Source organism: Calonectris borealis, chromosome 11, assembly GCF_964195595.1.
Source record: "Calonectris borealis chromosome 11, bCalBor7.hap1.2, whole genome shotgun sequence".
Lineage (NCBI taxonomy): Eukaryota > Metazoa > Chordata > Aves > Procellariiformes > Procellariidae > Calonectris > Calonectris borealis.
In genome coordinates, this window is record NC_134322.1 from 24,192,324 (window position 1) to 24,217,441 (window position 25,118).

The 25,118-nt window shown below is 49.2% G+C and overlaps 1 protein-coding gene across 1 annotated transcript in view; it reads left to right on the forward strand.

Moving 5' to 3' along the window:
- Positions 1-304: 304 nt before the first annotated feature.
- The window catches only part of ALPK3 (alpha kinase 3), a 34,961-nt gene continuing 10,147 nt past the window's right edge, over positions 305-25,118 (forward strand). Inside the window, exons 1-4 of the mRNA XM_075160673.1 lie at positions 305-967; positions 13,346-13,467; positions 21,115-21,232; positions 22,548-23,580. Of these exons, the coding sequence (XP_075016774.1) occupies positions 756-967; positions 13,346-13,467; positions 21,115-21,232; positions 22,548-23,580 (1,485 nt within the window). The 5' untranslated portion in view covers positions 305-755. The remainder of the gene's footprint in view (positions 968-13,345; positions 13,468-21,114; positions 21,233-22,547; positions 23,581-25,118) is intronic.

Genomic DNA, 25,118 nt, shown 5'->3' on the forward strand with positions numbered 1-25,118 from the left:
TTCCTGGTCTGGAGCTCTCTACCATCATCTTCCCGCTTCTGCAGCAATCGCTGCTGTGCAGTCGTGGGCAGACAGCCGATCCACAGCAAATCCGCTCCATCTGTCAATCCTGTGCCGGACAGATGCGGTGCCACCAGCGACGTGCCTGTGGCGCTGAATACAACAGCTTGACAGGCAAGATGAAGGTGGAACAAGAATAAATCCAATTTTATTACGTGTTATGTTTTCATTTGGTATTAAATCACTGATGGTAATAGTTTATGACATGTACCCACCTTTTATAGCCCTCTTTTGTGCTGTCCTTTTCATGGAGACTGAATAAATACAGCACAGATGTTCTCCCGGGCAGCCCAGGATAAAAACCAGGCTGCTGAGGCATGAGACGCTCCCGAGGCCGACGGGAGGACGTGACTGCCATGACTGCACTGAGCAGCGCTGCCGGCCAGGGCGGGAGCCTCGTGCCTGCAAGAAATCGGGGAATGTCTTAGCCGATCCTGAGACATCTTCGAGGTGTGAGAAATCCCCCAAATCGAGGCAGGGGGTGTGGAGGTTATTATTAAAAAAAAAAAGAAAACACGCCTTCTCCCAAAAAGATGAACGCGAGCTGGCGGTGATGGAAGGAGGAGGAGGCCGGGCCGCCAGGCCCCGGGGAGGCCGGGCCGCCAGGCCCCCAGCCCCGGGGAGGCCGGGCAGCGTCCACCGCGTCACGTCGCCACCGCCCCCGAGTGACAGCAGCATGTGCGGGGCGGCTATAAATGCCGGCGGTGACTGACAGGGCGGGCAGCGGCGGTGGGGGCAGGGGCAGCTGCAGCCCGGCCGCCGCCATGGGCTCGCCCCGCCGGGCCCTCGCCGGCCTCTACGGGCGGGGAACGGGCAGCGTCGAGGAGGCGGAGGAGGCCGAGAGCGCGGCCTGGGCCTCGCGGCCCGACCGGCGCAGCTACCTGCTGGGCATCCGGCCCCAGAACAGGTGAGGGCGGCTGGGCGGGGGGGAAGGGGCTGGTGCGAGATGGGTGCCCCCCGCCCGGCTGCCGCCATGGGTGCGTGGTGCCACCAGGCCGTGGGACGGGGACAGGGCCTGCGGCAGACGCCTCACAGGCAGGCGGAGGACCGCGGCGCGGGGGAAGCGGGGACAGGCTGTCTGGAGGCGAAGTGGGAGGAGAGCAGGCTGGCGGCGTCCCAAGCCGAAAGGCAATACCCCGGCCCCAGACGGGCCGAGCTGACGGCCGAGCGGGGAGCGGCATGGCTGCCCGGGCCGTTCCCTCCCCGGAGGTCTTCTCCAGCGTGGCTCGGGCTCTCCAAAACAGCTCATTGCTGCGGGCCAGCCCCTCGCTTCCCAGAAAAGGGCTGTGTTTTTTTGCGGCTGTTGCCGGGGCAGGGGTTGTCAGCGTCGCACGTCGTTTTATAGCGGGGCAGGTGTGCCCAGTCCACTGCCGTGCTGCGAAAGCCTGACGGACACGAGCTTCTGCGTCTCTCGAGTTAAACTTGCATGCAGGATACTGCGCTGACCTTCCTGCCTTCATTGTAGTGAGGCTGCTTGTGTTATCGACACCAGACTCCGAGCAAGGGGCCCGCTGTGCCTGTGCCTTATCTTATTGCCAAAAAGGTATTTCTACAATGTAGATACGGGCCGAGCAGCAACGAGAACGGCATTCCTGGGTCAGAAATGGCCTTAGGCAGGGGGTCTGCGCTAGGAATAAGGCTTTGTTCGCATGGGAGGAGGTATGATAAACATGTTATCAACTGAGACTGGCCAAGGTTAGCAAATACAAGGCAACGTGCCAGCGAAGGCAGAGGTGTTGGTGATGGTGTTAGTCATTCAAAATAAAGCCTATAAATTACTTTGAATTCACTAGGAATGCTCTTCAGTCTGTAAGCTCTTGAAATGAGCTGTTGATGGTTTATAAATAATCCATTTCCAGCATGTCAAGGGTTGATGCCTCAAAGAATCTGAGATTCGTAAAAATAAATACAGGACCAAAAGAGACAAAAACGTGCTGCCTGGAAGTCAGATGTTAAAACTGGGGTAATGCCAAAGTTAAGTTGCCTTAATTCAGTTCCTTTGTGCTTGTAGCATGCGATGTAACTGCAGTCTGTCTGCGTACCGTGGCATCTTCAGTACCAACAAATGCCCATATAGCGTCCTCAACCAATCTGTGACCTCAGACCATACCATGCAAAAGAAATCTGTAATCGAGTCCGATGATTCCATTCTGCGGATTACAAGTAGAGAGAGTCTTTAATAAGATGTTGAGGTGATTTGGTTGCCTGTAGCTTGACTTTTATTCCCCTCCCAAGTATGTTCAAATAGCAGCTTTAATCAGTTTAGCCATACAGGAGGGTTTGTCAGTCCTGCAAGCAATACCTCCAGTGTTCCCAGCCGGCTTCCCCAAATCGCAGAAGTTTTGCTCAAGGCTGCTGATGAAGGCACAGAGCGATGTAGTGCTCGCATGCAGTGAGCCTGGTGTCCTCTGGCTGGGTCGACACCGCGGCTCAGGCACGGTAAATCCAGCCTGTGTCTGGAAAGGTCTGAGTCCTGAACACCTTGAACTTGTCAGGCTAGTGCTGCGGGGGGGTGCACCCCAGTTTCCATCCGCGGGAGCCTAATGCTTTTGCAGGCAAAGGGACATTGTACTGCCACGCTTAAATCGGCAATGCATTAGTTTTCCGCAAATTGTCCAATCCCTTTTTCAATCCACTTGGTCATCAAAGCCTATGGCAAGGTAATTTCATTTTGCCTGTTAACTTCAGTGGCTGCCCCTTCTGTTGTAAGAAGCATTGAATAAATATTTGCTAAATAGCAAAACTGAGCTTTCCCTGTGTTCATGACACCTTCCAGTTTTTCTAATACAAAAGTCTCGTTCCCTACACATCCCTGAGTGTGGAAACTGTGTGGTCTATGATGCAGGGCAAGGGCTTGAATGAAGTGGGGCTTTTTGTCCTGTAATTAAATAATGTATCGTAACAATTCTGGAGAGCAAGTGAGTGGAATGGGGTAGCAAGAAGACTTTCAGAAAGCAATTAGGAGTTTAATTAAATCCAGGAACATCTGGAGAGCTTGCCTGGGAGAACTTGAAAAGCAAGATGAGTGACATGCATAATGGCAGATAACATTCAGCAGTTCTCTTTAACACAGAATGTATTTGAATTTGGTGAGTTTGGAGCTAACAAAAGTATGGGACAAGTGATACAGACACAGAGTTGTGGTGGGAGGCTGCTGGGGTGGTTAGAAAGCAAAAATGGATATTTTGATCGAAAGAAAGTGTGGTTTTTTTCAGGCTTTTCTTCTGTCTTTATATGTGTTTGTCAAGTGTGTTTAAACGAAATGCTTGCTCTCTTCACCCATTCTTAAAGCTGTAGAAAGTGTAGTGACGTGATAGAGGTACTTACAGACATGGAAATATCTTTATGAAAAGAAACTGAGGTTAGGAATCCCTGCTGCTGGGGTGACTCATTAACATGTTTCACCTATATGCTTGCATTCATGACCCATGTAGAGAATAGTCTGGATTGTCTTCCTTGGCCTCCCTAATCCTAGAGGAGGAAAAGAATGTTGTGCAGATTGAAGGATACTAATTTGGAAACCAGTACACTTTTTTTCTGTTTTTTCAACTTGTAGAATTTGTCAGAGGTGGTGCTGCAGGGGCCAAAACAATAGAGGTGTTGAAAATGGCCATAGAGAGAACATAATCCCTTTATTTAACAGACTATGCAGGATATTTACTTTTTGTGCTGTTAGAAACTGGTCTTTAGGAAGAATCTTCCCTGCGAGCAGATAGCTCAGTGACAAGAGATTACTGGCTTTCCTTCCTCAGTCTTTTAACATACCTGGTAACGGACAATGTGAGGAGCATCTTATGGTCATGGTGACTTGCCTTCTGTCCTGGCTGCTGACAGAACTTTTTTATTTTGGGTAGGTGTTTTTTTTTTTAAAAAACTCTTATGTCTCAAAGCACTTGACTATAATTACTTCACAAAGTGAGAGGAGAAGCTGTCAGTCCTGTCCAGGGTCTGCCTTAGCTGCATTCATGGGCTACAACTTCAAGATGTCTCTTTAGGTGTCCTTTTTGTAAGAACTAGCTGAGTCTGGAGAATGTCTTGTGCAGAGACGTGCAATTTTATGTAAAATCTCACAGCAGAGGCTTCATCTGAGTCCTAGGCAAACTCCTCTGTTGGAAGTGATCTGCACCTCTTGTCTAAGGCAGATGTCTGCTCCTCGGTCTCGTTACAGCATTGCCTCCTTGCTTAAATATCTTTTTACTGTCATAGCTTCATCATATGCAGATATTTTTAGAGTAGAGTGACATTGCCTCTGATCTTTTCTTGAACGGCTGCCTCTGGTTGTGGTGGCAGTTGAGCTCGGGAGAGTGCCTTACCACCTGGCTTTTCTGGCTAGAAACCATTCCCAATCTTGTACCTCTTGCTTTGCACATAATATCAAATGAAGGTGAAAGATCTGTTACTATAATAAAGTGAGCTGAAAACGCAGGAGTGCTTAGTTCCTGAAAAGCATGTTTAGCTTTCTTCGTTCAGAGGAGTTCCCTCTTCAGCAGTTGGGCACCTGTAACTTCTTACGGGGCCTTGCTTTTGGCAACAAGTGGTGTAAATCCCTGATAAGAAACCAGCTGTGGCATCTGAGGGAGTTCAGTGCATCCATCTTGTCTGACAGAAACGTCCTGAACTCTGAAAGGAGGGACATCCTGTACACACCTGAAAGGCAAAAGTAAAGGCATTGGTGGGTTCATCTCCAGGGTCTTGAGGGCAGAGGTGTCTTTTTCCTATCGGTGTCATTATCTGCACAGTGGTGTCCTATTTGAGTGGGGCTCCTTGCCAGTTGTGCACAGTGAATAATAATCCCAAGCTGCATTTTTCAGGCCCCTCCTGTCCATATCTCCTAGAAAGTCAAGTGGAGCTGAGTATGTAGGCTGATGAGCCGACAACCTAGGCTGGAAGATCAAGATGTGGAGCTGGCTAAACAGTGCCCTTCAGGAGCACTGTTAAAATACAGAATATATCACATGTGTGAACTTTGCTCTTCTCTGGAAACCTCATAAATGGAGACATTTCCCAGGCCTGGGATCCCATCTGATTGCGTGGAGGGGAGAGCATGGTCTTCTCTGAACCAGGCACCTCATGTGCCAAAGCAGAGACAGTTTCCAGGAGATGGAATTAAAAGCTGCTCTGTGCTCACTCTGTTTCAGCAAGGGGAGGAAGGTCTTGGATGAATGAGGCTGTTATCTCACACCGACTGTCTCACACTTTACAGCATCGCCTGGTCCAAGAGGAGGAAGGCAGAAGAGCTGTTACAAACAACTGTATTTTCACCTTGCTTCTTTTCTAACCCACAGCCACAAAAATCTTCTACGCACAATTACCAGAAAGGTGTCAACTTTCCTGGCCATATCATTGTCCAATATTTGGTTTGCTTTCTTTTGTCCTTTCTCATTCTTTGATGTCTTTCAACTAGCTGCCTGTTTAATTTGGACCATAAAGGCAGCAATAACTCAGAGTTAAAATACACAGATCTGAGCCATCTTCAGAGTGTTACAGAGACTGATACAGGAACATGTAACTTAATTTATTGTTTTCCACCTTCTCTATTAATGAAATCTAGCTCTAAATTGTTACGTGCAAGTCCATGTTAATCTCATGTAAAATTACCTGCAGAAAAAATGCCATATTTCTCCAGCTCCGACATGGATTTGTTCTGTGACCTTGACAAGCAAAGACTCAATACACCCATTTTCCAGTCTGTAAAATAACAATGTGTCTTGTACAGCTCCATAGCACTCACAGCTGCTTTATCACAGGATTGCTGATAATTACTGCCATGGTATATGAAACACAAACACACTCGTTCTGTGTGTGCATGAAGTGCTTGATAAGAAGCGGGACACATGGCAGGAAAGAAGCCTTAAGCATAACAGATGTACATGAAAGCTTCATTGTTGGCTTTTAAATGTTGAAAGTGGTTGGCTTCTGACAGCTGAGAAGACATTCAGAGTGGCTTGTATTTGTCTCAAGTAGTATTAACCTTGGAGGCAGAGAAGTTTATATGAAATCTTATACTTGGAAGTCAGTGTGTGCAAAACATGCCCAGTGATGTCACAGGTCAGTGCCAGCAAGAGGGAGCGTCTGTAGGGGATTGCCAGGGCCATCCCTCTGTCCTGTTCCCAGGGTGGAAGGGCTGCCCTGTTCTCGGTGGGCTCTTCTGAGGAGCTTTTGCGCAATGCTGTTTCCGTCAAAACATAACTCGGATGTCTCAGCTTTGCTGTCATTGACATGTTTTGCTCTTTATTGCTGCACTGGACAGCTTGTGTGGCTCAGTTTTTGTGCTGTGGAAGAGCACAGAAATATATTAATGTTGCAGCTCAAGCAGATCAAGTCCATGTACTTGTACATGGGAGGGTGGAGCCACTGTGAAGCCTACTTCAGGGTCTCCTGAGTTCTTGTCGACTTCCACATGAGGACATGAGCTGGAAGGAGAAAGATTTCTTTCTGTCGGGAAGAGGAGAATTTCATACAGTGATTGCGTGAGGGGGCTTAGAAAAGGTGCTGGATTTAAAATCTATGTTTTTCAAGCAATTAACTTTTCAGTGCCAGTGGGGTGATGTGCCAGCCTAGGCCATCAACTTGAGCAATATTTTTAGTGATGAAAAAAATTGAGCGTTGTTGACGGTTCTGCCTTCTGCCCTAGCAGCAAGACTGAAATTTGGCAAGTGAATGAAAAATGGGGAAGACTGTCTTCACTTCCGAAGCAAATTATGAGTAGTTGAAGGGCTAAAACCTTTAAGTAGATGATAAATGTCCAAAGGAGTTTGAAAACATCTGATGAAACAGCATTTAAAGAAGAATTGAGGCTGGTAGAAGGTACAGAGTAGAGGAATATATTTCTCATGGTCCAGTGCAACAGCAGTTAATAACCAAATCTGTATTTTCGGGGCTAGCTTTTAACAAGCTGTGCTTCACTTCGTAGATGTGAGACACCTGAGGAGGCTTCCTCCCACCGATGCCGGACATGCCTGGAGCAGACTTCTCTGAGCTCCTCTTCTCCAGTAGAGAAAAACTAGTACATTTAGACCTCGATTCACGTGCTTTAGATGTGTTCCTCAGGATAAGAGGAACATTTGCCTTTATCCAGTAACTATAATGGCCCCAAGCTTGCTGGGGGAAGACACATCCGCTGCCGATGCTGCATTTCATTAACAGAGTCCTCTACTGTGTGCACTAACAAGTCTCTGGAGGGCTGAGGACACAGACAGTCTAGTCCCAAAGTGTATCAGACAAGGCACGCTGGGGTGTCTATCGTGCCTTGCTCAGGAGTCCCACGTTTCCAAGTGGATAGATTTGGTTTGAAGTCTGATGCCGTTACGCTGTTGCAGCTCTGTGTGGGTATGCTGTGAATGTAATTAAAATGAAGTAAAACACCAGCTGCCTGCAAGCAGGGCTGTTCTGGCTGAAGCATTCAGAATTTGATCTTAGTCTCTCTGGGCTTACATCTCTAGTCTGTAAAGCAAATTTTGCTTGGTTCCTTAGCATATTGAGCTTAAACTTCAGTTAATGCGTGGATCTTTGTGGTGATGGCCTTTTTCTTTTGATAATATCAAGGCTCCTCAAGAGACCCTCAGTCCAGTATTCAGCACTGTGTTTCAGGATGTGCAGTGAATAAAGCCCAACACTGGAGATTAAAAAAAGTACTGATGATGCTCACTGTTTGATCACATTCAAGAGCACAAGGGGTTCATGGCACAGGCACCCTTCAGTCTGGCTCTTGCTATTTGAGTGATTTTCTTTACGCCCAAGCCAAGACACCATCCCATTTGTCTTATGCAAGAAAGCATGATTAAAACCACACTTCTGCCCACGCTAGCGTTCTCCAGCAAGCGTTTTAGGTTCTTCGCTGCTGGGTCCTCAAGCAATGCCCACATCCTTAGTATTCCTGGAGGCCAAAAGGATGTTTTTTCCTTGCAGTGATATGCAAAATGTTTTTGGGTTCCTTTGCTGTTGAAAAGCTGGGGGGTGAGACATAATTCTTACTTATGGCCATGAGTTGTGTTTCCAGCTGGACAGAGCTGCCTGGGGGCAGCCCAGGGACACAGTGCATTGATGCTGCTGCCCCTGGGGTCACTTGGGGGAGGAGGAAGCCCGATCCCCCTAGGAGGTCAGGGCAGGGCGAGAGCAGCTGAAGGTGGGATTTGAGCTCTCCAAGCTCTTAGGGTGGCTGGGAGTGATGAGGACAAGGTGACGTGCTGGTCAGTAAGGGAGGTAGTGCAAAGGCATGCCTTGCAGTGTTGGAAAGGACATGGGGCTCAAAGGGGTGCCCCAGATGGTGGGGCTCAGCTGGAAAGACAAAGTTCCTCTGTCTGACTTCTCCCATGGGCCAGCATAGCGCATGCAAGATGGATAGAGTGGTTGATTCTCAGCTTGTTATGGTTAGTGTTTGATTTTTCCGGCCTGATCTGCTCATCCTCTGGCTGCGTGAACAGCAGTTGGCACTGGGGAGGGATCAGGATCGTGTGGCTGGGGGTGGAGAGGGTGAAGCCGCTGCCAAAAGGGCAAGTGCCACCCATGTTTGTTGGGTTAAAGCTACTCCTGAATGGCTGTCTAAAACATCTTCTGTCTTTGCTTTCCTGATCTGAAGGAGAGGAGTCAGTGAGCTCTTCAGAGTGCTGGGTTTTTTCCCAATGAAAATGTGCAATTATTTGTGTAAAGTGTCAGGCCTTCAAGCTGAACTACTTTTTTACTTATTATTCGCATGGAGATTCTGCCTCCACAGGTGGAAGTGCTACAGGAGCAGTTTTCAGAGGCCCTCTGTGGTCATTTTTAGGGCAAGACTTGAAGTCCTGCTGACTTCTGTGTGATTAGGACTTGCACAGAGCCTGGATGTGGTTATTTGGGTAGGAGACCTGAAGAGGTGTACCCTTCTTGGTTCTTCATGCTGTCTTCCGTAGCATCATCATAAAGCACTGAAGTTTGGTTGTTCAATGGTGGTCTTCAGTGCACAAGGCTGAGAAGGTTTGATCTGTCTGCATGTACCGATGTAGGACTCTGACTTCTTACATCCCAAAGGGGATGTCTACGCTGCAGTCACTTCTGAGGCTATATGGTGAGATTGTTGTGTAGGCATAACTAACATGTATCTCAGTGTGATTAAATCACTGAGCTTAAGTGCTGTTGACTAGCTGGTACCTAGTTAGTTTTAGGCTTTTGATTGCCATGTGGGTGAGCTCAGGGTCTGAGGAACTGCTCCTGGCTGCTGTGGGTCAATGCCGAGAGGTTATTTCCTACAGCCTGCAAGGGGCTGCTGCCACAAAATGGCAACGTGGCCTTTTGGCTAGAACATGAGCCCTTGAAGACACTCCTTTGGGAGAGCTGGTGGCTGCTGGTAAGTAGTTCATCTGGGTGTCCCTTGTGTAGGACTTGGGTGTTTGATTTTATTCCCTAAATTGGTTAATGTTATAACATGTTCCTGCAAAGAAAGCAAAACCTATAGATTCTTGTAAAGTCTACTTATTTTATTTTATTTTAATTTTTTGCTAGACCTTAGTGATTTGGTTGGCAAGCTGGAAAGCAATGTATAGTGACCAGAGAGCTTTCAGCTCCTCCAAAAAGCTGTCCTTGGAAGCACAGAGGGTGACCAGCTCAGGCCACCTGCTTGCCAGCAGAGAAGTGGGCTTGCAGCGGTCTGTACTCCTGCCTGCCGTTTAATCGAACATCTCCCGGGGTGGAGTTGCCTGCTTTGAGCACAGCGCTGCAGATGGTGCATGGAAGGCTCAGGTGCTGCTTCTTGGAAACCTACTTGTATAAATGTCCTTACACTTATTCTCCGCGGTTAACGACCATTTCATTTTTACAGCCTTTGATTTCAGTTGTCAGTGTGGCTTGCTCGTCCTGGCAGTCAGCCTGAGAAAGGCAGCTGTACCTTCTTTTAATAGGAACTCTGACCTGTGCAAAACGACTCATCATTAATATGTCTCTGTAATGGTTTGTTTATTTCAGCTCCTTTCCATGCTTCTGTCTAATGGTTTTTATGCTGTTTTTTTGCTTAGCTTATCAAGCAGCAGATTCTCTCCCTCCAGTTTAGGAAGGTAAAACTACATTGCATTAAACTGCTCTGACCGAACACTTTGCTGAACCTGACTGCCCACGATTAATCTGTAATGCTTTGGTACTAATTAATTAATAGAGAGCCCTGAAGTGATCTAACAGCCTTATTCTGCATGATTGGATCCCTAATACTTGCTTGAACTGCAGACAGCAAAGTGAATGTTCATCGTAATTCCTGTTAAGGTGCAAAAAATATTCCTCTTTCTTAGCCAAAGGATGGGTGTTCAGCTACTTCTTGATATTAAAGTGAGACTTCCATACAGAGACATTAAAAATTAGATGTGCCTGCCCTGAGACTTTCAAAGAAGAAATTTTCTTCTCCCCCTGCCATCCTGTGCTTTACTGTGAAGAGCTCCATTCATTTGGACTCTGCCCTGAAATGCACTTGTAGGGCTGTACTTTGCCTCTGGCAAGATAACACATTTGGAAGTCAGTTGGCATTACTGGTTTGCTGGAGAAGCAGATAGAGGAATGACTGTGGAGGGAAAAGCCTCTCCAGAACATCACTATAGCTGTGGGATTGCTAACCAAAAAGCAAGTAAAAGAAAATCATGATGAAGAGGAAGACACTTGTCTAATCTCCTTTTCCTGCAGACTGCTTTTGTATGGAAATCCCTCTTTAATGTAAAAAGGCTACTGAATTGCCGGTGTCCTCTTCCTAGGCTCCAGGACTTTTTCTGCAACAAAGATGCTGCTTCAGGAAGGCCCGGAGGAGGAGCGGCTGCCACCTTGTACCAGATTTCTTGAATGCTCTGAATTACTGGTTTAGAAAGCAATTTGAATTGGACAAGTCTCCTTGCAGCTGGAGTCAGTCAGCTGAGAGCCCCACGGTGATGCAGTCTCTAAACCCCCCCTGTGACTAATACAATGGTTTCTTTGAAAGATTAAATAGAACTTCCAGGGCTTCCTGCCAACTGTGCATTGGGCAATTCTCCTCTGATTCACCTGCTATACCTGTGGAGCCCCCAGCTTCTGGTGACGCTGCTTTCCTAAAGCATTCAGTAGCCTTTGCTGTTATTTCACCTTACTCTGGGTTTTGCACTGAATGGACCAGACTTATTCCTGGTGTTGCCTGCTGATATCGATGGCATGGTACTGGGATTAAACTTGGTCCCGAGTATCACTATGTGTGTGCGCATCACCTTTTTAAGATGCTGATCTGGTTGCTCTCCTGCTGGGGTAAGAAATATTCATTGATGCTTGGGAAGTTCCTTATGTGGATCTAAAAGGCATTTACTGGTCTAGGGCTGGGGATCTGTATTGAAGGGGCTATCAAAACCCCACCAGTAACTGCCTTGGTACTGGATTGCCTGCCTTGCTCTTTGGAAATGAGAGTTTTTTCTCCTGGGGTTGGAGTATGGAAAAGTTTTTCTGGTGTGAAACAGCTGTTGGCTCTCACAGCCCTTTCCTGGCCCTGTAGTTGTGTGAAGAGTTGCTTGCCAGGACCAGTCATCTGGGGACCATTGATTTACACAGAAAGGACTCTGAGCTGTGGCATCTGTTTTTTACCCCATCCCATGTGTGTGTTTCGATATAGGCAGTGCTCATAACCCTTGTTCAGTAAATGAGTCAAGTTTGCAACAGCCCTAGCTGCCCCTGTCCCCGTACCCTTACCCAACACAAAGTGCCTGGGAGCTAGATGAGGCTCCTGCTGCATCCCAGTTTGTTGCTGAGGGGTTCATCTCCCTGCATCTCTTACAAACCCATTCTAGCAGGAAGCCAGAGTGAAAATCATAGCAGTGCAACCTCCAGGTAAGTTTTCTGGGTGGATGACACAGGCAGTTGCTGTGGCTGGAGCTATCCTGGCACCTTCAGCTGTGCATGCAGTTCAGTCCCTGCTGCACAGCCTGTCAGTGCACCTGACCTTGCTGGGTTCATGCTAAATGTGGGGTTTTTTTGTTTTTCCTGAACAAGTCTGCATCCTCAGCAGGTAGAGCATGAGTAGCAGCAGCACCAGCATCCTGTCTGCAAGCCAGGGGCTGCTTGTGAGGCCGGGGTCCTCCTCGTGGAGCTCTCACCACGTGCTATGAGCCCTTCTCCTCGTGGTGGATCTATGTCAGGAATGGTTTGGGTGTTTGTTCCACCTCTTGCATGTCTCTAGAGGCTCATCACTTGTTTAAGGAATATCTTTCACTGCTGAAAATGATGTAAGTAGAGCTGCCAGCTACCGGTTCTCTTGGAATATTTGCTGTTTCTCCTAAGATCCTGGCACTTGAGACCTTGGAGTCCTCTCTCCTAGTGTAAATGTGTAGTGTTTTAATTGCAGAGGGAAAAATGAAAGAAGAAGCTCTTCCCTTCCAAGAGCCCCAGAGCACTATCTAAATGAAGACACAATGAAATTCCATTTAATTTGGAATTAAATGATTTTCCTTTATTTAAGAAAGCCCAGATCTTCTGGGGCCTCTCTTGGTGATGCTCCAACAGGGTTGGCAGTGCTGTATGAATATACTGATTTATTGCTGTCATTGAATAGTGCTTAAATGACTGAAGAATCTAAGGTCCGTTTTTGAGCTTCATAGATTGCACTGTTTGGATAGTTCTGGCTATTTGGGTGTCCCAGCCTGAACTTCGAGGTCAGTGCCTGAACTCATGGAGTATGTAGTGTGAGTGCCTACCTGCAGCAGTGGAAGGTTAAACAGGGAATGGATGTCAGCTTCACATATAATTCCTGAGCTCAGAAAGCTGCAGGCCAGGCTCAAGGTCTCCTTCAGTGATCTGTCCCTGCAGCAGGCAGCTTTTCTTAATTCAAAGCATTCAAAGAGGGCTGTTGTGTTCAGAAGGCCTGTTCAGTTCACACTGAACATTACAACAGGAAGTCTTCACAAGTAAAGTCAAATCCCAGTAAACAGAACAACACTTGAAACGCTGATGGTGCAGTACCGGGAACGTGAAGCTGACTTTGTAGTGTCTTGCTTTGAGCCTGCTGGCTGATCAAAGAAATGTTCTGGTGTAATCAAGAACTAAAATGGTTCTTGACATTCGCTACCCTGATGCCATAAGGGCTAAGACAAAGGGAACGTCTCCCAAATGACACTTTAAAGTGACAGAGTCATCTTAGGAGTGAAAAAACAGTCAAATACCCTGACACTGGGCTGGACTTGTGAACAACCTAGTCTAGGGATGATGGGAGGGCAGGAGGGCATTTACAACAAGAACGCAGGCTTCTGAGACGAGATAGGAAGGGGACCCTTTGATTTTTCTAGTACTTTGATCTCTAAGAAATGCTTCTTGAATCTTCCAGGAGCACCTTCTGCGCAATCATTTCTCAGCTGACGGAGGAAACCCAGCCGCTATTTGAAACCACTATCAAATCCCGTTCCGTATCGGAGGACTCTGATGCTAAATTCACGTGCATAGTGACAGGTAACAGTGTCTTCAGTGAATAACCTGGTCCTGCCTTACGTGCTGGACATGCGCTAGTTAAACTCTAGAGCAAGTGATAACAAGGCAACGTGTTAAGTCTGCTGTTGTCAGACTGCCAAGTAAAGATTCAGCAATTGCATGATGATTTCAGCTTTAATTTAAGGAGGGGGAAAACACCTGAGATTGTAAAGAGGCAAAGGCATAATCTAACATCTCAAACAAGGCAAATTAAAGACCAGAAAATGGAATATGCTGGTTACTGCTTGGGCCAGCTACATTTTATTGTCCTAATCTCTGCTAATCCTGGACTCGTAACTCAGGAATGTGCAGTTTTGAAGACTAAGGCTATCACACTGGAGCCAACTCTGGCTCTCTTTGCTGGCTGTAAATGGTTAGAGTGCAGCTGCACTTGCATCAGTGATAAACTTCTGTGTTTGTCAACATCTGAAATAAAAGCCGGTTTCTGCCCAATGAGATAAAATCTAACCTTGGGCAGGAAGGGGTTAGGCCAATAAGAAAAGAAGGGGGATGCTGAAAAAGACGGCATCGTGGTGATGTGGCATGGCAGTGCATTGGTGTAAAGGCAAGTGGCTCCTTTGCTGATGAGCTTTTGTCCTTTCAAATATAGAAACTCTAAAACCTCTTTTTTCCGTAGTATATACTTGTTTACAACTCTGTGATCCTTCCTGATGTTGCACATGTTAATTATTCCAACAGGTTACTCAGAGAGAGACATTAAATAAGTTTGTAAGTTTTGGAAGGAGGAGGGTATCTCCAGTGAGCCTCTTAGTCACAAGGACCAAGACTTTCCTAAGATTTAGGGAATCTAGTTTGCCATTAGAAACATGCTGTAAATAAGCTGTGCAGTAGGAAACACAGACTGAGCCCTTCTGAGAGCTGCCGGCTTTGAATTCTTGGCTCTTCTCATATGGTTTCACTCGTTTTACAGGTTTGACTTTCTGAACTTGCAGGGGTACAACTGATATATTGATTTTACTGATGCTTAACTTCAGCAGACCACTTCCTGCTTCTAGGCAAAAGTGGGCTGCTAGGGCGATACCTCCAAGCCATGCCCCTCAGTGATTCATTAGAAGAGCTTTCCCAATCAAAGTTCTCTAAAAGCAGAAGCTTGGCATATTGCGCGGTAGCATGGCACTCACTCATTCTGCAAGCCATGGGTGTCAGAGGTCAAAAAATTAGTGGTGTTTAGATATGCTAGGAAATCCTGAGTAAGAGCAGATACAATTCTCTCTCCCACCTCCCCTTGCCGGAAACTGTAGAAGTGCTGCAGACCCAGAGCATGACTGCTTGCTGCAAGGAGGTGGGGTAGCACTGGTCTCCCTTTCAGGATTTCTTGCCCCTTTTAAAGTGCCCAGTCCTGGCTTTTCTCACCGGCTTAAGTCTTCGCCAACTGCAGCTTGAGGTTGACAGTTCCCTCTAGCAAACTTCATCGCTTATGAAGTCCAAACGATACCATCAGCTCCCAGTGGACTTTGTCAAGATGAGAGATGCATTTGTGCAGCTGAACTCTGGTTCACCATTAGACTGGATGGCTGACAGGGTGGGAAGTGCCCTGCGTGTGTGATGCCAACATGCTCAGTTTCCTCTCAAGAGGAGAGAGGAGAGATAATTCAGTCAACCCTACCAAGGAAGCTTGGTAAATGCCATGTCCGTGTCCTTTCCAGCACCTCTCCTGGAAAAGCTAGAGAAACTCTTCACCGTATATTGTGCAGGAGACACGCTGCCAAGGAATAACCTTCTCTGCTTGTACCAAAATCAAAGTATCAACATCTAGAGGCAGATACGCTCTCTGTCCAGTTTGAAGCCCTTCCTGCAGTACACCCTTGCTCTTGGTAGGCAGGACACTGCCTTCCAGTTCTGGATGACCTGCTGGTGCTGCGTGGCATAACCTGGTGTATTACACCACGTTGAAAACTTGACCTGATACTGGTCTCATTTTCTGCTCAAGTGAAGGAAAGTGTCAAATGAGCATCTTCAGCATGTAGCCTATCGCAGTATTTTTGTACCTGTTAACTAGACTGGGGAATGTCTTTATGCACTTAAATTAATAAACCTACAAAATTAGGAATTTTCATGGAAACGTCCTTAAAAGCAGCCTGGACCACTTATGCCATATGGTCATCTCTTGCATGTGGTCCTGTGGACTGCTTTAGGAGCTCAGGATCTCTTTGGGAGAGAGGGGCATGAGGTGGAAAGCGAACTCTGACTGCAAAGTCTGATCAGTAGTTCAGATATCTCCCCCTGCCATGGTGTTTACATTCAACGGGGAGACATTACAGGGAGAAAGGAAGTGGTGGTTGCATCCCTGGCCAGTGACCAGAGTGGAACCAGCTCAGTCCCACTGCTGTGGCTGGAGTCCAGGGACACTTTGGTTCATAGACTTGCAGGAGGCAAAGGGCAGACTATCAGCTGCTCTTGTTTTGACTCTCAAGCCCCAAATATGGATACATGACCTACAATAACATCTTAATATTTTTTTGCTGCTTCTTGACCAATAATGAGAGTTACAGAGTAGTCCCACATCTGTGAATACCAGTGACTTGCTGGGCATGCCCTAGGAAGGCAGCACGATGCAAGTGTCGGAAGAGCCGGTCTCCAAAATGTGCTGGGTAGCGCAGGCAAGAAAAAAACCAAGTAACCAAGTCAGGCAGAGGCAGACTGGCTGCTCTTGGGTGGTTGCACAAACCCTCCTTTCCTCCTGTTGCCTAGTTCTGCCTGCTACCGGTGTCCTAGGATGTCTGATTTGATTGTTTTGGGTCAAATCCTGCATCGGTTATGATATGTTTTCTTTTTTAGACAAAATTAGTTCATCCTTTGTTCTCTGAGAGATGTGAAAAAGGGAACGAGAACATTTCCATTTACTGTGCAGTTTCTTACAGAGCAGAGCGCACCCCGCTTGTCTGCACCAAGTGTTTTCCTTGGTGCGTCTGTCTGGACTTCAGGATCTCGAAGGTCATCACAGATCCTTCCCAGTGAGTGGATACTGGGCTCTTCTCTTCAGAGAGTGGCTCTTACTGGAGGTGCTACTACAAGGATTTTACAACTTTTCAGTCATTTCTGTATAGCGTTGGCTGGGAAGGAGAGATGTCGGCTGATGAGATGTGGGGGCTTGGATGAAGGGGCCTGGGTCTGTGACTGCTTCTTAGGGAATGAGGCCAACCAGGAGAGGTGATGAGTGGATCTAGCCTTGACCATCGTATGTCAGTACCAGGTATTGCCTGCCGTTGTACAGCTGCCTCTTCAGCGCCATTTCAGCCCTCCTTAGGCAGGTTCAACCCCTCTGATCTGGCTAACCAAATCATCAGCTCAGAAGCTCGGTCCCATCGCTCCCTTCATGGGTCAGTGCTTGTGCTGAAGAAGTGTGCAGCCTGGTACCTCTCCCATGCTACGCAGGTGCTCGATCTACTTGGGCACCTGCACCGTGTTGAGTAGCACGTCCCTGGAGCGGGTGGGAACAAAGCAACGTGCCCAGAAACAGTCTGATTTTATTGTAGGGCTGCAGAGGGGAAAGGGCTCTGCCCATGGCTTGGGGAAGAGAGTTGGGATAAAGTGAGTAGACAGTCGCATGCTTAGCGGATGAGGATTTTAATACGCATAAAGGAGTTCAACTTGTTGCATCCGTGGTGGCCCTCTTAGGGAAACGTTTGAAGGATGAGAGTGAAGTGCTTGGATGAAGGATGTCTGGAGAAATGCAGGGGCTGCGAGAGGGGTGGATGGGTGGGTTTGGGGATGGAGCAGTGAGTACAAGAGCACGTAGCAGGCTGGTGGGAGATGAGGATGCCTGGGTTTGGGGCAGCCAGGGCAAGAGAGGGATGGAGAATCAGGACCGCTCGCAGGCCAGTGGCTCTTAGTGAGTACCTGTCCCTCCTGTCAGCATTACTGGAAGCCTCCTTGTCTTCAGGTGATGGGGAGGTTTAAATCCGTAAAGCCAGAAGGGATGAGATCTTACCATGACTTTTCCTCCCAAAACTGCCTGAAGCCCCCACTCCACATAGCTTGTGTAGAGCAGAAACAGAAAACCATGGAGATTATGTGTAATTGTCCTAAACTCTTTCCACCTTCCCAAGTTTCAGAAGACTAACGCCCCCCACCCCACTAACGCCCCAAAAAATCAAAAAAAGAAAGTTGCTTTAAACAGGGTTTCTCTGGGTGATTTTGGATAGCTATTGCAAGAACTGTTTTGGATAAGGTCACCAAAGGTTCGAAGACTTCTCGGACTCCAACAGCTTTGGGAAAAAGAATGTTTGATCTAAACCTGGCAACCTCCATGAGAAAAAAATCCTTGCTCAGAAAAGTCTTCTGGGCCTTGCAGTGGCTGGCCATCATGCTGGAGCAATGCTGCTGGAAGACACGCTTCCCAAAAAACTTTTGCTGAGCTCAAAGACACGCAGCGGACGCCTGCCCTCCTCCCCAGGAACGCTCGGCACCGCTCTGTCTGCAACTGGGGGCACTCGCTGGTGGATGCAGGGGACCAGCTGCTGGCAAATCCCTCTTTGCACCAGCTGCACAGGGACTCTGTGGGAGTGACAGGTTTTGGAAGGGCGAGTGCCTGATTTATGAATGGTTCCTCTGTCTTGCAATGTGCTTATGCTAAGGGTGGGCATCCGGCACCCTGCAGCGTGGCAATGCCCGCCGATAGAGCCCTCGGCTCAGCCACCCCATCCAACCTGGACCCTTGAAACTGGCCCGTTGCGGCAGCCGGGCAAGCTGCAGATGTTGTGGCTGCAGGGGATGTGCCGGGAGGGATGCCTGCTCCTCCCCGCCCCGCCGGACCAGCGGAATTTATTTGCTCTGCAGCCTGGAGATGGATGCCTGCAGTGTCAGCAGCAGCTCCCCTCCTCAGCAGAGCGCAGGGCGTGCCAGGGGGCCTTGTCCCTGCACAGGCATCTCTCCATCCCCTGCCTGGCTCTGGTTACAGCCCCTGGGAGGGACGGCTGGTTTTTGAACGGCAGCTGGGGCCACTGTTTCTGCGTGGGAGGTGGGAAGCCTTTCAGCACCCCTCTGCCTGCGGGTTTCCAGCCAGCACTTGCCTGTAGCTCCCTTGCGCTGCAGGCTGGAGCGTGCGGCAGGGGCTAGTCCCTCCTTGCCTGCGCTGGGCTGGTACGGCAGTAGCCCCTGGTAGGGAGCAGGTAGCCTGAAGGACACAAGTGCTACAGGTCAAAGGGAGTTTAGGCTTAACAGGAGGAAAAGCCTTTGGTCAAGGCGCTGCGCAGCTATAGAAATTGCAGCCCTTTCCGGCAGATGTCAGCTGGGAATGGGAATCAGCTGCAGAGGCCACGGGGGGACATCACAGGGCTTCTCAGAAACGATACGCTTGCAGTTCCCAGAATGAAGTGCTGTGATTGCTGTTCGCAGGGTTTTAGGAAAATCTACCTGCCAGCTCCCTGTGTTACGAACCATGGGGGCCTCCTGAAGGTCTCGCCTGCAGAACAGCCCTTGGGAAGGGTAGGATTGCTCTAGGCAAAGTGTGAGCTGTGTATGAAAATTGTTTTGTTCCTCATCCCTGGAGCAGGAAGAAACCACCACAGGCTCATTCAGCCCAGGGTCCTTCTGCCAAATACAGTCAGTAGCTAATATTTATGGAAAATATAAACAGCAGTGTCAATCCCTGCTGATCCCATCACTGGGGTACTCTCGTGGCCTCCAGTTAGCAGTTTAGGGCTCATTTGCTTCAGCCACAAGTGTCTGAGGCTTTGCACTTCTTACAGAAACTGGTTGGGGGGCCAGAGCAGCAGCAAAGAGCAGACCATTGTGAGACGGGGACCGAAAGGGAAGATGGAGAGCCTTGCATGAAGGGCTTCAGGAGAAGGTCATAACTTGTCTTCCTGCAGAAGAGCAGTAACGAGGCGCTAACCAACAGAAAGTCAAAGCTGCCCATGGCAGCAGTGGGAGGGGAATGAGGCAGCAAAGGATGTGAGAGATGTGTGGCAGTGAGGATGGAGAGGGTAGAGGCCAGGGGCAGTGCAGAGTAAGAGACCTCAGTGAAGAAAGGAAGAAAATCTGGTCTGCAGGGGTGTTTGGGCTATGGGGATGGCTGTTGTTCATGGAGGAGAGCGGGAAAGGAGAACTCTTCTGAGACTATTTCCCCAACCCTGTCTGGTTCCAGTGGGTTAAGTCCCTCGAGGGGCCAGAGGACACTGGAGAGCCCCAACAAGCAAGGGATGGGGACAGGGAGTGTACCAGAAGAGCAGATTGGGGCAGGGGGAACCAAGCAATACATGAGGAGGAGATTTGGCATATGCTGCTTTTCCGGTCAAAGGCATTTTGAATTGCCCAAAAGCAGGGTGAATTCCTGCTGATGAGTCTTTGCTTGTGGTCTTTCGCTTCCGCTATGGGACCTTCATGGGAGCAGGCGTAAGCTGGGCTCAGGCATTGCTACAGGCTGCCAGCGTCTCTGGCTGGTGCAAGTAGGAGGCTCCTCACCCTGGAGATGAAAAGGGTCCTGGTCAGCCCTGAAACCTGTGGGTTGGCAGCTGGGAAGTGTCCAGGATAGGCAGGTAGTGCCCTGTCCCTGCCCTCTCTCTACTTCAGAGCCATCGAGTCTGGACGCCTTGGATATTCCTGGAGAGCCCTCGCTGGCCCTGTGCCTGGGTTGCCCATGAGAACTGACCCCCTGCTGCATTCGGGGGTGCCAGGGGCTGGTGGGGAGACCCTTGGGGACTAGTGGAGGTGAGCAGTGCGCCGGACTCCTTCACTTCGGCAGCGCGGAAAGCCAGCAGAGGCATTTGCAGGAGATAAGCTTCGGATACCTACCTTGGGGCTTTGAACAACTGTTGAGCGCATCGACTTAAGCAGAGGCATGACGTGGTCATTGAAACTTTTATCCCATATCCTTAGGGTCAGCTTGGCTGTGCCGGGGGCCCCATGTGAAGTATGGGAACTAATGTTGGCCACTGGCTCGAGCAGTTTTCCCCTGAAAACTGCCCTTATTCTGAGCTAGAGCTGCTGTCGGTGGATTGTGAGGGCTGTGGCTAGCACTGGTCCACGTGGGGCACTCATGCTAATCCACCACCACTGTCTGTGGCTGCATGCCCGGCCTGCTAGGCAGCCAGTCACACACGTCATGATGTCATTCTACTGAAAAGGCAGGTGACATCTGTTGTCAAGTGACATTTGTAAGACACCAAGCTGGCTGTGATGCAATCAAGGTTGTTTCTGTTCAATGGAAACTTTTGGATCAGCTTACAGGCTATGACACTTAGCAAAATGCTGTGAGCTCCACGGAGGGGCGAATGCCTGTTTTCTAACCTTAGCCTTAGTCTCATCAAAACATGCCTCTTCATATATAAGTGACAGTATGCTCACCTTCTCCTCCCAGCCAGTGTTACTGGAGACGATCGTGTGATCCACTCCCCTCTGTTCAGGAATGAAGTGCTGGGATTTTTTCTTCAAAAATAGTCCTATTCCTAGGAGTGATAAAAGACTTGGATAAGCCCATCGGGTTTCCACTCACAATACTTTTTCTGCTGTGTGATTTAAAGAATGTGGTGAGCCCAGAATAACATGTATCCTATTCTGCCAGAGCATTTTGTTTTGCTGTTGATACCTTGTCCCCGTGGGAGCAGGCTTGCTGTGCTACTGGTTGCAATGTTTCACACCCTGATGTACCATCCGTCTCCTCCCCAGGATACCCGCAGCCGGAGGTGACATGGTATAAGGACGATGAAGAGATGGACCGCTACTGTGGCTTACCCAAGTATGAGATATTCCGTCATGGAAATCGCCACACCCTGCAGCTGTACAAGTGAGTAAAGAAGCTGGAGAGTGGTTGGGTTTGGTGACGGGAGCATGTTTTCAGTATTTGGAGGAGCTGGCTGTCAGCAGGGATCTCCCCCCAGCACCCATGCTGGCCCCTTCTGCTCCCCGTTGCCATGTTCCCAGCTGTCCCTTCCCCTTCAGTTCTTTGCTCTGATGACTCCCCGATCACATCAGTATGAGATCCATCACTGCATGCAGGGATAGCTGCTGTGCCGGAAGCAAGAGGAAGGTCAGGAGAGATTCCCCTCTCTGGAGCCTTCCAGTGCTGGTAGCAGCGTGTGCTATGGCTGCACCAGACAGGAGCTGAGCATTGGGGCTGGGCAAAGGTGAGGGAGGGGAAAGCACGAGCTGCCTCTAGGATGGTGGTCCAGGGGGTCAGGCAGGACAAGGACAGAAAGAGTTCACAGGAGTGTCCTAAGCAAGGCAGAGAGGGGAAGGGGCTGCAGCACTGTCCCAGGAGGGCCTTTCCTAGCTCTCACCATGAGGTCAGGGAAGGAAAGGGCTACTTTGGCACTCAAGTGAGGGAGCCAAGGGCCTCCTTTATTCAGCCCTGACTACCAGCTTCTTTTAACTTTAAACGAGGACTCTGTTTCTGGAGAGCCAGGCACACCATGTCCCCAGCAAGCAGAGACCTGTCGCACCTTGAGTCCTGGATTTGGTATGTCAGACAGGTGAGACACTGTCTGAAAGTGCAGAATATCGGTATTGCTGATAGTCCCGTCATCCTTGCGCTTCTAGCCTGGGCTTTTCTGCTGCCCCAGGTGTGGTCCAGGTTTCTGTCAGAGGCTGGCTCACCTCTCGCAGAAGCAGGGATCTCCCTGGGCCAGGCGTCCCCGAGGGGTGACAGCAGAGACAGCGCGCACATGCTTGTGCTGGTGCCTGTGAAGCAGGGTGGGAAGGCTTTGGTAAGGCAGTAGGGTGGAGGAAGAACAGAAATGTCATGTAGGCTGTGAAGAGCTGAGAGGAGAAGATCCTGCAGAGGAATGTGGCCAGGGACAGTTGGGAAGCCTGGTGCTAGCTGTTCCTCCTCCATCGCAGCCCTCTCTTATCAGAGTTACCCCAGGGGGGAGCTGGCCACTGGTTTAATGCCCAACTTGCTTATCTGCTAGTGCTGAGAACAGGCAGAGCCCGGGGAGGGAGGCCAGCCGCAGGCCTCCAGACCTACTGCGGGCACCTCAAGGACCACGTCTTCATCTTCTGGCCCATTTGGAGCAAGAAGTGGGAGAGCGTGCATGCCTGTGTGCCCAGCAGTAGTGCCTGGGGAGCATGGGCAGGTCTCACACAGAGCTTTTGGTTTCCAGGTGCCGAGAAGAAGATGCAGGCATTTACCAGGCCTCAGCTAGAAATAACAAAGGCATCGTGTCCTGCTCTGGCGTGCTGGAAGTGGGAACCATGACGGAGTTCAAAATCCATCAGAAGTGGTTTGACAAAATTAAGAGAAAAGCTGAAGAAAAACTGCGAGAGATAGAACAGGGCAAGAAACGAGGGAAAGAAAACGTGGAGGTGGAGAAGTTGCAGGGAATGAGTCCCGATCGGCTCCAGAGAAAGCGGAGGCTGGCCAGGGATCTGAATCTCCGGTTGGGAGCCTCTCTGTGGGAGAAGGAGGACGCAGCAAAAGTGCACGTCGCCGATTCTCAGTCCAGATTACATGAAGATGTTGCTGAGCCGAAGGAGCAGCCGGTCAATGCGATGACGGGCTTTCCAAACAAACTGATAGCACCTTTGAAAGCAGAGGTGACGACCAATGGAGATACCTCTTTGGAAAGTGCGGAGGGGAACGGGAACGGCTTTCTTGCATACATCTACGAGACGGTGGAGGACCTAGCGACTAAGCCAATGGCAAAAGACTCTGCAGCTAAAAAGAAAAAGAAGGTGGAGGGTTCTCCAGCAGCAAAGCAGGAGGTTTCCAAGCGAGAAGAAAGTGGGCGAGACAGGGCCAACCCCTCTCCAAATCCAAGGTTTGTCCCTCCTGTCCCCTTACGCAGGAACGCACGTTTGAGGGTGGCAAATGATCAAGAAGTGGAAAACAGTCCAAAAATCAAAGAGCCCGGGAAAGCTGTGAATCAGGACACTAAAATCAATGGCGATGTGCACTTCTCTTTGAAAGAGATGTATTTTGATAAGCAAGTGAAACCGGCAGCAGGGAAGGAGGAGGCAGGAGCCAAGGAAGAGGCTGTGGGCAAGGCTGCCCTGCAGCCTGTGGCAGTCAGCAGACAGACAGAGGATGCTCCGTCGTCCTCAGAGGTGTTGGAGGCAGGACCTGTGCCGTCCGAGGGACCGAGAGGCCAGCATCAAGCACAGAAGTCGGAGGGAAACAAAGCTGGCGGTCCAGAGGTAACTAGGACAGAAAGCAGCCAACGCAGGGGTTGCAACAAGAAAATATTTGTGCTAGACGGTTGTATTGTGGCACCAGCCCTGGGAGGCTGCATGTACCCCACGGGATCTGCTCCTGAGGCTTTGTAGGTCTCCATTGGCAAAAGCACCCGGGAAAAAGGGACTTTGTGTGCCCAGGCAGCAGAGCTTCCTCCCCATCTCCAAATAAATGTCAGATGCGGTGGTGAGGAGAGATGTACGTCAGGGCCCTCCAGCCGAGCAGCTGGTCTCCGGGTGACCTGGGACGTGCTGTGAGCTCTCCTGTTTAATCGGCAGGCTGACCTCATGCGAAATGTTTCCAAATCAGTTGAGCAGGGAGCACTGAATGGCTGTTTATAGTTGGGGTGGATGCCTTGTGTGTACGACAGGTAGTGAGACTGATGACATCTGTTCAGTTTAGCAATTGAGCCTGAGCTTCAGCCCGTGTTTAACGAGCCCCCATGCAAATGAGCGCAGTGTGCCAGATACGCCACATGAGCTGCGCCGGGCAGGGCGTTGAATTTTTTTTACAGTGCAACATGTATACAGTAGGTCTGGGCTATTTTTTGGCTCTTCCCTGTTGGAAAAACTCTGTTGCAAGACTCATTGTGGTGGTGATGCAGCGCCAGGGCACAGCACCTGCTCCTGACCCTCAGTGCATCTTTTAGTCAACTTCTATTTTTGTCACTTAACCTGAAGCATTTTCCATGAAAATACTAGACTGGAAGCTACCAGTCTTTTTTTTTCTCCGAGAAAAAAGGTAAAAGGTTCTCCGAGTCCAATTTGCAGGTGTCGTCAGGATTTGGCACTTCAGCTATGGTAGGTGCACGCTTTCAGTACAGACCAAGGCTATCAGAGGAGGCACTCCGGGTGCAGCATGATACGGAAAGCGGGACTGCCGGGTGCTCCAGTGAAAAGTAATTCCTTTCTTCCTCTTCTAGATTTCTTTAGCCATAGGTAGGAGCACCGTTTACTGGTAAGAAACCCGCTGTGTTATGCAGTGAAGTGAGCATCTGGGTCCTGGCCTCGCCACAGTGCAGCGCCCTGAACCCATCTTTAACCTGACCCATCAGCATCACATATTGCTGCAGAAATTATTGCTGTGCATGTGAGCCTATGGCAAAGCAATTTATTTTCTCCCTCTCTGCTCATTTTTACGCCCCTTGCTCTTAAGGAGGGTGAAAAGTGTTGGTGTGTAGCAGCCAGGCTTGGGCTGTCATCCCTGAGCCTTTGACATGCATCAAGGTATTTTCCTCTTCAAAAACCCACTCACAGAGGGAAACCTGTAACTTGTCAGCTGGTGTGCCTTTGAGTAGACAAAAGGGAATGCTTTTGATTTGAATTTGAATGCTTCAGCTAGTTGGCGATGCTGGGGAAAGTGCTTAGGCTTTTGTGTGACCAAATAAGCTGTTTTAAAGCCCTTTAAAGCTGACTCCAGAGGTGTTTGAGGATATTTTCACTCCCCAGGACACCGGTTGCTTGTCTTTTTCTTTTTTAATCTTTCCCTTAAACGAGACAGT